The sequence below is a fragment of the Urocitellus parryii genome, chromosome 1 (assembly GCF_045843805.1).
Source record: "Urocitellus parryii isolate mUroPar1 chromosome 1, mUroPar1.hap1, whole genome shotgun sequence".
Lineage (NCBI taxonomy): Eukaryota > Metazoa > Chordata > Mammalia > Rodentia > Sciuridae > Urocitellus > Urocitellus parryii.
This window is the reverse complement of record NC_135531.1, coordinates 188475782-188490340: the sequence shown is the minus strand read 5'-3', so window position 1 is coordinate 188490340 and position 14559 is coordinate 188475782. Positions and strand designations below refer to the sequence as shown.

At 35.6% G+C, this 14559-nt stretch overlaps 1 protein-coding gene and 1 non-coding gene across 2 annotated transcripts in view; one reads left to right on the top strand and one right to left on the bottom strand.

The window, feature by feature from the left end:
* Map3k2 (mitogen-activated protein kinase kinase kinase 2) overlaps nucleotides 1–14559 on the top strand; it is a 74106-nt gene that overhangs the window by 19146 nt on the left and 40401 nt on the right. Inside the window, exon 2 of the mRNA XM_026388763.2 lies at nucleotides 13863–13931. Within this exon, the coding sequence (XP_026244548.1) occupies nucleotides 13928–13931 (4 nt within the window). The 5' untranslated portion in view covers nucleotides 13863–13927. The remainder of the gene's footprint in view (nucleotides 1–13862; nucleotides 13932–14559) is intronic.
* Nucleotides 9903–9976, bottom strand: Trnaa-ugc (transfer RNA alanine (anticodon UGC)). The gene has a single exon. It is a non-coding gene; the product is annotated as a tRNA-Ala (tRNA).

The window sequence follows — 14559 nt, the reverse complement described above, 5'->3', positions numbered from 1 at the left end:
TCCTCCTCTTAGAAGTGTCTGTTCAGGTCCTTGGCCCATTTGTTGATTGGGTTATTTGTTGTCTTATTGTCTAATTTTTTGAGTTCTTTGTATACTCTGGATATTAGGGCTCTATCTGAAGTGTGAGGAGTAAAAATTTGTTCCCAGGATGTAGGCTCCCTATTTACCTCTCTTATTGTTTCTCTTGCTGAGAAAAAACTTTTCAGTTTAAGTAAGTCCCATTTGTTGATTCTTGTTATTAACTCTTGTGCTATGGGTGTCCTATTAAGGAATTTGGAGCCCGACCCCACAATATGTAGATCGGAGCCAACTTTTTCTTCTATCAGGCGCAGAGTCTCTGATTTAATATCTAGCTCCTTGATCCACTTTGAGTTAACTTTTGTGCATGGCGAGAGGAGGGGATTCAGTTTCATTTTGTTGCATATGGATTTCCAGTCTTCCCAACACCATTTGTTGAAGATGCTATCCTTCCTCCATTGCATGCTTTTAGCTCCTTTATCAAATATAAGATAGTTGTAGCTTTGTGGATTAGTCTCTGTGTCCTCTATTCTGTACCATTGGTCCACCCGCCTGTTTTGGTACCAGTACCATGCTGTTTTTGTTACTATTGCTCTGTAGTACAGTTTGAAATCTGGTATCGCTATACCTCCAGATTCACACTTCCTGCTTAGAATTGCTTTTGCTATTCTGGGTCTTTTGTTTTTCCATATGAATTTCATGATTGCTTTATCTATTTCTACAAGAAATGCCGCTGGGATTTTGATTGGCATTGCATTAAACCTATAGAGAGCTTTTGGTAATATCGCCGTTTTGATGATGTTAGTTCTGCCTATCCATGAACAGGGTATATTTTTCCATCTTCTGAGATCTTCTTCTACTTCTCTTTTTAGGGTTCTGTAGTTTTCATTGTATAAATCTTTCACCTCTTTTGTTAGGTTGATTCCCAAGTATTTTATTTTTTTTGAGGATATTGTGAATGGAGTGTTTTTCCTCATTTCCGTTTCAGAAGTTTTGTCGCTGATATACAGAAATGCCTTTGATTTATGCGTGCTGATTTTATATCCTGCCACTTTGCTGAATTCATTTATTAGTTCTAGTAGTTTTTTTGTAGACCCTTTTGGGTCTTCTAGGTATAGAATCATGTCATCCGCAAATAGTGATAATTTAAGTTCTTCTTTTCCTATTTTTATGCCTTTAATTTCTTTCATCTGTCTAATTGCTCTGGCCAGTGTTTCAAGAACTATATTGAATAGAAGTGGTGATAGAGGGCATCCCTGTCTTGTTCCAGATTTTAGAGGGAATGCCTTCAATTTTTCTCCATTCAGAATGATGCTAGACCGAGGCTTAGCATAGGATAGCTTTTACAATGTCGAGGAAAGTTCCTGTTATCCCTAGTTTTTCTAATGTTTTGAACATAAAGGGATGCTGTACTTTGTCAAATGCTTTTTCCGCATCTATCGAGATGATCATATGGTTCTTATCTTTAAGTCTATTGATGTGGTGAATAACATTTATTGATTTCCGTATATTGAACCATCCTTGCATCCCAGGGATGACTCCTACTTGATCATGGTGCACAATTTTTTTGATGTGCCTTTGTATCCGATTCGCCAGAATTTTATTGAGGATTTTTGCATCTAGGTTCATCAGAGATATTGGTCTGTAGTTTTCTTTCTTTGAGGTGTCTTTGTCTGGTTTCAGAATCAGGGTGATGTTGGCCTCATAGAATGAATTTGGAAGAGCTCCCTCTTTTTCTATTTCCTGAAATAACTTGAAAAGTATTGGTATTAATTCTTCTTTAAAGGTTTTGTAAAACTCCGCTGTATACCCATCCGGTCCTGGGCTTTTCTTGGTTGGTAGTCTTTTGATTGCTTCTTCAATTTCATCCATTGATATTGGTCTGTTCAAATTGTGTGTATCCTCCTGACTCAGTCTGGGCAAATCATACGACTTAAGGAATTTATCAATGTCTTCACTATCTTCTATTTTATTGGAATATAGGTTTTCAAAATAATTTCTAATTATCTTCTGTATTTCTGTAGCATCTGTTGTGATATTGCCTTTTTCATCTTGTATGTTAGTAATTTGAGTTCTCTCTCTTCTTCTCTTCATTAGCATGGCTAAAGGAAGATCTTATTTAGTTTTTCGAAGAACCAACTTTTAGTTTTGTTAATTTTTTAACAAATTTTTTAGTTTTGTTAATTTTTTCTCTGGTTTCAATTTTGTTGATTTCTGCTCTGATTTTAATTATTTCTTGCCTTCTGCTACATTTGCTGTTGTTTTGCTCTTCCTTTTCTAGGGCTTTGAGATGAAGTGTGAGCTCATTTATTTGTTGGTTTTTCCTTTTTTTGAGGAATGACCTTCAGGTGATGAATTTCCCTCTTAAAACTGCTTTCATTATGTCCCATAGATTCCTATATGTTGTGTCTGTATTTTCATTTATCTCTAAGAATTTTTTGATTTCCTCCTTTATGTCTTCTGTAACCCATTGATCATTCAGTAACATATTGTTCATTTTCCATGTGATGTATGAGTTTTCCTTCCTTCTTTTATCATTGATTTCCAGTTTCATTCCATTATGATCAGATAAAATGCATGGTATCGTCTCCACCCCTTTATATTTACTGACGGTTGCCCTATGGCATAATATATGGTCTTTTTTTTATTTACTATAAATGTTTTATTTCGTTTTTCTGATAAGATCATTGATTTTTTTTATACAAGAATAGAAAACAGCTAGCATATGTGAAGTACACAACTCTTTCTCTCTCACATTTTTATTTCTCCAGACATACATGTATCAAGAGGCATTTAGAAGTATGATGTAAGTGTGGATAAACACAGGCTTTGGAGAAGCTTCAATGTCCAATCTGCCTTCTGTGTAACTTGGACATGTCTTGAGTCTAGCTTTGTTTCCCTCAAATCACATGTCAGAGGTGTTGTCTGGCCATAGGAGAGCACACTACAGGGAGAGTGGCCTGACCAAGCTTTCACCCCTGGAGATGACAATAAGGGGGAGTGGGGTGAGGCAGACCTTTTGAGAAGGATCCATGTGCTGCTGAGAAAAAAGTATATCCACTTGATGATGGTTGATATATTCTATATATGTCAGTTAAGTCTAGGTTATTGATTGTGACATTGAGTTCTATAGTTTCTTTATTCAACTTTTGTTTGGAGGATCTGTCCAATGGTGAGAGAGATGTGTTGAAGTCACCCATAATTATTGTGGTCTATTTGATTATTGAACTTAAGGAGAATTTGTTTTATGAACGTCGCAGCACCATTATTTGGTGCATAAATATTGATAATTGTTATGTCTTGTTGGTGAATGGTTCCTTTTAACAGTATATAATGTCCTTCCTTATCCCTTTTGATTAACTTAGTCTTGAAGTCGATTTTATTCGATATGAGGATGGCCACCCGTGCTTGCTTACGAGGACCGTGTGCGTGGTATATTTTTTCCCAACCTTTCACCTTCAGCCTATGTATGTCTTTTCCAATCAGATGTGTCTCCTGGAGGCAACATATTGTTGGATTTATTTTTTTAATCCATGTTACCAGCCTGTGTCGCTTTATTGGAGAGTTTAAGCCATTAACGTTTAGAGTTACTATTGATATATGGTTTGTACTGCCAGCCATGTTTGATTATTTATCTTTTTTTTTTTTTAATTTAGTTTGTTTCCCCATGATTTGCTTTCCCCCCCGCCCTCTGTGATTACCGAGGCACTTCCCACTGATGGTTTTGGTTGTTGTTTTTCATTTCTTCCTCGTGTAGTGTTTTGCTCAAGATGTTTTGCAATGCTGGTTTTCTGGCTGCAAATTCTTTTAGCTTTTGTTTATCATGAAAGATTTTTATTTCGTTGTCATACCTGAAGCTTAATTCTGCTGGATAAAGAATTCTTGGTTGGCATCCATTGTCTTTCAGTGTTTGAAATACGTTGTTCCAGGATCTTCTTGCTTTCAGTGTCTGTGATAAAAAATCCATTGTTAACCTTATTGGTTTACCCCTGAATGTAATCTGCCTCCTTTCTCTTGTAGATTTTAATATTTTCTCTTTGTTCTGTATATTGGCTATCTCCATAACAATGTGTCTTGGTGTTGGTCTACTGTGATTTTGTGTGCTCGGTGTCCTGTATGCATCTACAATTTGTATATCCATTTCCTTTTTTATTTCTGGGAAGTTTTGTGTAATTATTTCATTCAGCAGGTTACTCATTCCCTTGGTTTGAATCTCTGTACCTTCCTCTATCCCGATGACTTGTAAGTTTGGTTTTTTTATGTTATCCCATATCTCTTGGATGTTTTTCTCGTGATTTTTTCCAGCCTTTCTGAGTTGGCTAGACTCTTTTCAAGATGATATATTTTGTCTTCATTATCTGACGTTCTGGTTTCTCTTGCTCCACTCTGTTAGTGATACTCTCAATTGAGTTTTTAATTTGGTTTATCGTTTCCTTCATTTCTAGAATTATTGATTTTTTTTATAATCTCTATCTCCTGATAAAGATGCTTAACTTCTTCTTTTATCTGTTTATGTAATTCATTTTCAATGTGTTCTTTCACTGTTCGGATTTGCTGTCTCGTATCCTCTTTAAGGTTCCATTCCATTTGTCTAAGGTATTCCTTGAGTTCTTTATATGACCATTTTTCTGATGACTCTAGGTCCTCCTGAATATTTAGGCTTTCCTTCATTGTTTGTACTCCTTTTCTTCCTTGCTTTTTTATGCTACTTATGTTACTTCTTGTTCTGTTTGACTGCTGAGTTACAGTTTACTCTTATAAATTTATTTGATGCTTGGGAGGAAAGATATTAGAAGGGAAGGGAAGAAGTCACTAAAGAGAATGAGAGTAGGCAGGTAGAATTCAAGGAAGGGGGAATAAGAAAATTGAAAAGAAATGAAAAGACAAAAGAGCGAAAAAAATAGAAAATAAAGAAAGAAATTTTTTAAAAAAAATTATAATGATAATAAAAAATGAAAATTAAAATTAAAAAAATAATAATGAAATTAAAAATTAAAAAAAATTAAAAACATTAAAAAAGTTAAAGAACAACAACAAAAAATGAAAATGAAATGAAAAATACCCCAAATAAAAAATAATAATAATAAATGCAGTCATAGAGTTCGATTAACTTCTCTTCCAGTAGGTGGAGCTGTGCCCACTGGGCCAAGCTTCTCTCAATAGGTGGCAACCAATCACTGTGCAGCAGCTCTTCCTCCCAGACTGGGCGGGTCTCCAATCCTGAGTGTCTAGGGCCTTCTCTTGTGTTTCCTCAAGCCAGGCCCCGCTCACCTGTGACACTCACCACAATACTGGCTACCCGCCAGGTCTGCTGCTCCTGGGAGCCCTGTTTTCATGAACGCCTGGGCACACTCTCCCTGTTTGCCTCCCTCAGACCCTAAGTTTGTAGAGCTTGGGGCTGAGAACCCCCAGCGAATTTGCTTGCCCTCCGGTAGCCACGCCCTCGGTAGCTGGTGCAAGAGACCTCAGTTGTCAGCACTGGTGGGAGCGGTAGCCGGGAGTTCCGCGCCACTCCTGATTCCCTCAGTCTGGCTATCTCGCTCACGGGAGAGCTGGGAGGGGCCCTTAAGGTTTCCCCCGCTGTGTGGAGAAGGATGGCTAGGGGATTACACACCTGTCGCTGCTGGTTTCAATGAAGTTATCTCCTCCGCCCGTGACGTCAGTTCTCTGCCATGGTGGTATCCCATGCAAATGTTGACCGTTCGTTCCCTTTGCTGGGTGACCAATGCAACAGGTGGGTCTGACTGTCTCTCCCAAGCCCCGTTTCAATCCTGTGGCCACTGCCTATGAATGCTTGGTTGGCTTTTACCTCTTTAAGTTCAGAAGGGCCGACCAGTTATTTCAGCAGGATGGTTCGTGCTGAGTCACGAGAAGCAGGCGAACCGGAGCTTGAATGCAGCTGATCCGGGCTCGGTGTGTGTTCTGAGAGGCCCAAACTGTTCGTCCCAGATCCACGTCAGCTCAGCATTGCCTAGTGATCCTGAGCAAACAGCATTTAGACAGTTTACGACTCCCTATGCCTGCGCAGCTGAAGAGGTCAGAGACTTGATCTCTCCGCGCCCGCCGCCATGTTGGATCTCTGGACATGAGTTTCTTCAGGGATTTTTTTTTGTTTTTAATATCTGGAAAAGTCTTTATTTCTCCTTTTTAACAGATGTTTCCTGGATCTAGAATTGTAGGTTGGTGTTTATCTTTTTTCTTTTTTTTCTCTTTCAGTACTTTAAAGATGTTGTTACAGCTGGTAACACATTCCTGTAATCCCAGTGATTTGGGAGACTGAGGCAGGAGGATTACAAGTTTCAAGGCCAGCCTCAGCAATTTAGTGAGGCCCTAAGTAATTTAGGACTGGGGTGTAGCTGAATGGTAAAGCACTACTGGGTTCAATCCCTAGCACCGCACCCCCCCCAAAAAAAATGTTCCCCTGTCTTTTAACTTATATTGTTCCTGATGAAAACTACTGTCATCCTTTCCTTTTGTGTATAATGTACACCATGGCAAGGACTTTTGGATATATTCAAGGTGTGATTGGACTCTAGTGGTAGTTAAGAGCAGAGAAAGAGCTATTAACATTCTCTGACTACTTTATTTATTTACTTTTAGTACTGAGGATTGAACCCAGGGGCACTTTACCACTAAGCTCTATCCCCAGATGTTTTTATTTTAAGAAAGCAGCTGAGTTGCTGAGAGTCTTGCCAAGTTGTCCAAGCCGGGCTAGAACTTGCCTCTGCCTTCTTTTTTTAAAAGATGATTCTTATTACTGTATAGAAAATGAATTGTATGAGGGCTTGGAGTAAAAACAGGTTAGTTAAAAATCTCTTTCAATAATCCATGCATACCCAGGCATCGTGGCACACACTCCTAGTGGCTTGGGAGGCAGAGGCAGGAAGATTCTGAGTTCTAAGCCAGCCTCAGCAATTTAGCCAGGCCCTAATCAACTCAGAAAGACCTTACCTCTAAATAAAATACAAAAAAGGGCTGGGGATGTGGCTCAGTGTTTAAGTGTTCCTGGGTTCAATCCTTGGTACCAAAAACAAAACAAAACAAAAAAATCCATGCCTGATATGATCATAGTTTAGAGTGATAATGGTACATACACATATACGTATACATATCAGGATTTGCTGATTAATTTGAATGTTAACATGAGAGAATGAGTGGAATCAAGAATATTCCAAACTTCTTATTTTGTGTAACTAGAAAAATGTGCTTTTTGATGAAGTGGAGAAACCTGCGGGGAGGAAGAGGTATTATATTGTTTTTCAAATTGTTTTTCTTTTGAAATAATTTTTATCTCTTGAAGTTGCAAAACCAGTATAAAGAAAAAAGTTTTTTGAATCGTTTGAGAGTAACTTGCTAACATGAGGTCCCATTATCCCAAAACTCTTCAGTTTTTAATTGTTATCAATAAGGATATTTACTTTCATACTCAGAACACTTCAAAATCAGAAAATTTTAACATAGCTACGATAGTTATCTAATTCACAAAACCTGTCAATTTTTTTGGTGGACCTAATAATGCTTAATTTTTAGCAAAATAATTTAATCTAGAGCTATATTTTTCATTTAGATGTTGTTTGTGTCTTTTTTGTTGTCTTTTTTAAAAATATATTTTTATTTGTAGATGGACAAAATATTTTATTTATTTTTATGTGGTGCTGAGGATCGAACCCAGTGCCTCATGTGTGCAAAGCAAGTGCTCTACCACTAAGCCACAACCCTAGCCCCATTTTTTGGTGTCTTTTATTTTGAAATAGTTCTTTAATATATTCTTGATTTTCATGATCTTGACTTTTTTTTTTTTTTGTAAAGGTATTGAACCAAAGACCTCACACATGCTAAGCAGAAACTCTACTATTGAACTACAACCCCAATACTTTAAAAAATTTTATTTTTGAGAAGTGGTGGGGGATCTTGCTAATAAGTTGCCCAGACTGACCTTGAACTTGAGATCCTCCTGCATCAGCCTCATGAATAATTGATTGCAGCTCTTTGCCACCACATCTGATGATCCTGACAGTTTTGAGATTAAAGAGCAGTTAATTTTGGAATAGTCCTCGTTGGAGTTTGCCTGATGCTTCCCCAGGATTCAATTCATGTCTACTTTTATGTCACAGAGGTGATATGGTATCTCATTGTTCCCTATCAGATGGTATTTGATTTTAATATGCCTATTACTAGTGATCTTAACACTTTCACCCTCTAGTTATAGCATTTATTGATTTTTCTTGGCTAGATTATTACTACTAACGAATTATCTACTATTGATAATTACCAAATGGTGATCTTTCTAGTCATTGTACTATTATAATTTATTAGTTGACATTCTACTGAAGAAAAATCTTCTTTCCACTTTTATTATCAGTAAGATGTTGCAGGCTCATTTTGTAGTTACCTGCTTCATACTTAGAATCAGCAATATCTCAGCCATAATTTGATTTCTCTTAGTGGGGATAAATACTACAAACTAGCATCTGGCCAGGCGCGGTTGTACGTGCCTATAATAACCAGCTCGGGAGTTCAAAATCAGCCTCAGTAAAAGTGAGGTGCTAAGCAACTCAGTGAGACCCTATCTCTAAATAAAGTGCAAAATAGGGCTGGGGGCGCTGGGGTTGTAGCTCAGTGGTAGAGTGCTTCCCTTGCATGTGTGAGGCCCTGGGTTTGATCCTCAGCATCACATATAAGTAAATAAATAAAAATAAAAATATTGTGTCCATCTACAACTAAAAAAAATAGTAAAAAAAAACCAACAACATAGAGCAAAATAATATAACTGCTAAGAACTTAGAACTGTTGTAATGTTGAATTTATTTTTTCAAACTGTGTGATCCTCCAGTAGAGTGGCTGCAAGATGGTAGCATGAAAGAATGCATACAATATTTTTGTAAAAATATGAATAAAATTGATATTTTGAAGTGGGGAGGTCTCACATTAAAAATTGAATTTGGCTTTTTGAAAAAAATCATAATATCTGATACTATTGAACCTGGAATTTCTGTAGTAGCTATTGTGACTTGAGCTGAGGCTCTTGCTCTTCTGTATGGACAGATGATTTCCAGTTATTCATAGAACATCTCTGTTATTTCTTTCCTCTCTCCCCTTATTCTTCCCTTCCTTTTCCCCTCTAGTTCATTTTCTGCTTCTATAATTGAATGCCACAGCCTGGGTAATTTATGAAGAATTTATTCTTCACAGTTCTGGAGTCTGGAAAGTCCAGGGTTGAAGGACTGAATAATGGTTAATTGTATTTCATTGATGAATCTATCATGTTGTTTATTCATTCATTAATCGATAGACTTTTGGGTTTCCACTTTGGGGCTCTTATTGAATATTAGTGCAGGTTTTTGTGTGGTCATATTTTCAGGTCTCTTGGATGTATTTGTAGGAGCGATAATTTTTTTTAATAAACATTATTTATTTATTTATAGATGGACACAATACCTTTATTTTATTTGTTTTAATTTTATGTGGTGCCAGGGATTGAACCCAGTGCCTCACGCATACTAGGCAAGTGCTCTACCACTGAGCCACAACCCTGCCCCCGCCCAATAATGTGATTCTTATGGTACCCCTTTCTCTACATTTTCACCACCACTAGTCCTTGTTGTTTTGCTTATCCATCCTGCTGGGTGTAAAGTGTTATGTCATTGGGCTTTTGATTTACATTTTTCTAGTGACATGTTATTAAGCATCTTCTCAAGTGCTTATTTGTCTTTGGAGAAATGTCTTTTTAAATCCTTTGTTCATTTTATGATTGAATTAGTTGTCTATTGTTACAGTAGTTCCTTATTAGATATGTCAGACTTGCAAAAGTTTTCTCCCATTCTTTAGTTGGCTTTTCATTATCTTGACAATGTCCTCAGTAAGCAGATTTTTTTTTTTTTTTTTTGTGGTGCTGGGGATTGAACCCAGGGCCTTGTGCATGCAAGGCAAGCACTCTACCAACTGAGCTATACACCCAGCCCTTGATACCCAGTATCCTTTGATGCACACAATTTTTAACATTTTTCTTTGGCAGTACTAGGAATTGAACCTGATGTGGGGTGGGGGGGGGTGCTATATTCCCCAGCCTTTTTTTTTTAAATTTAATTTAATTTTTTATTTCAAGACAGGTCTCACTAAGTTGGTGAGACTGGTCTTGAACTTGTGATCCTTCCTGCTTCAGCTTCCCAAGTCACTGGGAAAATGTTTAAATTTTGATGAAGTCCCATTAATTTTTCTTTTGTTGCTTCTACTTATAATGCCATGTTAGGAAACTTGTTGCCTAATCCAAAGTAATGAAAATATCCACATCCCTTTCTTTCTGAGACTTTTATATCTTTGATCCATGATGAACTAATTTTTGTGTGTTGTGTATTATGTTAGGAAGTGGTTCAACTTCATGGTTTGCTATGTGGATATCCACTCATATAGCACCAATTGTTGAAGACTATTCTTTGTCCATTGAATTGTCTTTGCACTTTTGTGAAAAATCAGTCCATCATAGATGTTTGGGTCTATTTGTGGACTCTTAATTCTATCCCATTGATCTCTATCCTTGTGCCAGCACTAAACCATTTTGATTACTGTAGCTTAATAAGTTTTGTAGTCAATATTGTTTTCGCTATTTAGGGCCCATTGCAGTTCCATATGAATTTGAGGATCAGCATTTCCATTTCTGAAAAGAGGCCATTAGAGTTTTGACAGAGATTGCATTCAATCTATAGATTACTTTGGGGGGTAGTTTGGCTTCTTAAAAATGTCTCCCCATCCATTAACATGGTTATGGGATGACTTTTTGTATATTTAGATCTACTTTAATTTCATTAATTGTTTCATAGTTTTCAGCACACAAGTCTTGCATTTATTTAAATATTCTTAACTATTTTACAGTTTTTGATACTATCATAAATGGAATTGATTTCTCAATTTCATTCCAAAATGTTTATTGTTAATATATAGAAATACACCTCATTTTTTTAGTGTTGATATTGTATCCTGTAACCATGGTGAACTTGTTTCATAGTTCTAATTGTGTTTTTGTGAATTTAAGACTTTTCTGTGTAATATACATCACTTAAAATATGTATACCTAAACTCCTTGTCTAATCTGGGTTCTTTTTATCTTCTTGCCTCATATTCTGACTAAAACCTCCAGTACAGTATTACATAGAAGTAGTAAGACCAGACATCCTTGGATTGTTTCCGATTTTAGGGGGGATGTATCTAGGCTTTCACCATTAAGTATGATGTTAGTTGTGAATTTTTCATAGATGTTCTTTATCAACTAGAAGATATTCTCTTCTATTTGTTGTCTTTTGAGTATTACTCATGTTGAATTTTTACACGTTTTTTGTTGAAATGATTATGTGATTTTTATCCTATATTCTATTAATCTGATTTATTGCATTGGTTGGTTTTGTATTCTGAACCTACTTTTTTGTATTATGAATACATATCCCATGTGTTCATGGAGTATATTCCTTTTTTCATGTTCTAGATTATATTTGCTAGTATTGTGCTAATAAATTTTACATCTGTATTCACAAGGGATATTGATCTGCAATTTTCTTGTGTTGTCTTTTTCTGGTTTTGGTATCAGAGTTATTTATACTGGCTTCGGAATGAATTGATAATCATTATTGTTAGTTTTTTATGTTTGAAACCATATGGTAGAGGACTTTTTATTTGTGAGAGGTTTTTCATTTTTAATTCAGTCTCCTTGATTTTTATAGGTCTGTTTAGACTCTGTTATGGTTGTTTGTCTCTTTTTTCCCTTGGGTAGACTAGCTTTGTTGATCTTTTCAAAAATTAACTTTTGTTTCATTGATGTAAAAAAAATTTATGGTGTTCCTGTTTTCTAGCTCATTTCTATAATTCTACCTTGTAATTTCCTTCCACTCATCTCTATTGTTTCTTTTCTTCAGTTTGCTTTGGGCTTAAATTTTTTTCTAACTTTTTTAAGGTGTAAGTTTAGGTTATTGATTTGAGGTCTTTCTTTTAATATAAACATTAACAGTTACAAGTTTCATTTTTAATTGCGATGCATGCATAAAGTTTCTGTTGGTTGTGTTTTCATGTTTATCTCACAGTATGTTCTAACTTCCTTGTGACTTCTTTTCGAACCACCAGTTCTTTTTGAGTATGTGGTTTAATTTTCACATATTTGTGAATTCCCCAGATTTCCTTTTGTTACCAATTTCTGACTTTACTGCATTGTTGTCAGAGAACACATTTTGGGTGATTGCGTATGTTGAGATTAGTTTTATTGCCTAGCATATGGGCTGTCCTGGAAGATACTCTATTGTGCATTCTGCTGTTTTGAGGGTTTGAAGTTTTACAGATGTCTATTAAGTCTAGTAGTTGAGTAATTTTGTCCAAATCTTGTTTCCTCATTGACTTTCTACTTTTTAAATCCATTATTGAAAATGGGGCATCAAAGTTTACCACTCTTATATATGAATTGCATGTTTCTTCCTTAAATTCTGTCATTTTTGTTTCATGTACTTTGAGACTATTAGGTGCATATGTTTATAATTGCAGTATGTTGTTGTCAAATAGGCCATTTTCATTATAAAGTGCCCATTTTACTAATAACTTATTGTTATAATCTATTTAGTCTGATATTAGTATAGCCATTCCAGGCCTCTTGGCTACTCTTTGCATAGTATATCTTATTCTATACTTTCACTTACAAACTATTTTGTCTTTGAATTTAAATGTGTCTCTTGTAGGCAACATATAGTTGATCATGTTTTAAAATCTATTCTGCTAATCTCTGTGTTTTAATTGGTTTGTTCATCCCATTTATATTTAAGGCAGTTACCATAAGATAGGATTATATTGGGGGGGTTTACTTGTATCTCTTGTCTGTTGTCTTATTGTTACTCAGTTTCTCTATTACTACCTTTTATGTTAAATAACTTTTTTTTTTTTTTTTTTGGTACCAAGGATTGAGCTCAGGGGCACTTAACCACTGAGGCACATCACCAGCCCTTTTTAAAATTTTATTTAGAGATAGGGTCTCACTGAATTTCTTAGGGCCTTGCTAAATTGCTGAGGCTGGCTTGAACTCTTGATCCTCTTGCCTCAGCCTCCTAAGCTGCTGGGATTACAGGCATGCACCACTGTGCCAGTGTGCCAGATAATTATTTTTGAGTATGCCATTTGAATTCTCTTGTTTTCTTTGATATATATTTTGAAAATTCTTTTTTTTTTTTTTTAGTGATTGACCTGAGTATTAGAGTTAACATTTTAATTTATAAACAGTATAGTTTGGTTGATACAAACTTTATTGCAATAACATACGAATATACTTTTTTATACTCTATATAACTCTGTCTTTCCCCTTTGTGTTATTATTACGAGGTAAATTATATCATTATATGTTGAATTTCTTACAACAGTTACAATTATTGCTTTATGCGGTTTTCTTTAAACAAATGTTTTAATTTCCTATTGCTGCTTATGTAGAAAAGAATTAATGTGACAGACTACTTATCCTTAGAAAGACCTGCTTACAAGGTTAACCTTTGACTGGCACTTGAGGACTTGGATTTCAGGAGAGTTCCAACATCCCTAACTAATAACTGGTAATGGCTTATTGTCCCTAAGCTATTTGTACAAACACTATGGTTTATTCTGAATGCTTTTCTTTTGGGAGTCTGGAATTTTGGTGTGTTAGATAAGGGTGCCTACATGATAGCTTTCCAACATAAAGTACTTCTGTCAGAAAAAAATACATAAAATATTCATATTGTGTATTTCTCATTAGTGTTGTCTATACTACTTTTCTTCTTTTTGTGGCTGCCTCTTCTGTTTCTTACTATTAATGTGTTTGGGTTTTTTTGTTTGTTTTACTTCATAAGGCAATAAAGAATGCTGATGGGAGAGCCATTTTCCTAACTTACAAATTATCAAGCTGATTGCCATAATGGGTGAGTTCAAACTAAAAGAATTTTCAGTTATAATTAAAGGATAGGATGGGGGAATTTTTTTCTCTATTATGTGTTATAGTAAGACATTTTATATATAAATTTTATAATGTATCAGATTTATGTAATGTTTATTTTTACTTAATAGATTTTTCAGTTAAAGTACTTTTTGTGTTAGTTGTTTACAGTTTTAGAATGATAATTTTGTGCAGGAGACACAGTAGGGACATTCAGAGTAAACTGTTCAGATGAATTATGATTTGCTTCAGCGTCTGATGTCAAGAGAAAAATAAATTATAAAATTGAATTGTCGAGTAATACAGTAAACAATTGATGCTTGGGAATGATAATTTAAAGGGACTGAACCATAAAAGAAGGGATTGTGGGGTCAAGTGCAGTGGTATATTCCTGTAATCCCAACAACTCAGGAGGTTGAGGCAGGAGGATTGAAAGTTTAAGCCTAGCCTCAGCAATTTAGTGAGACCCTGTCTCAAAATTAAAAGGGCTGAGCAATCCCCAATACTACCACACATACACACACACACACACACACAAAAAAAAAAAAAAAACTGAATTGTGGGTGTTCATTTATATATTTTCTCCCCACTTGCCTTTTTCTCCTAGGTCTTGA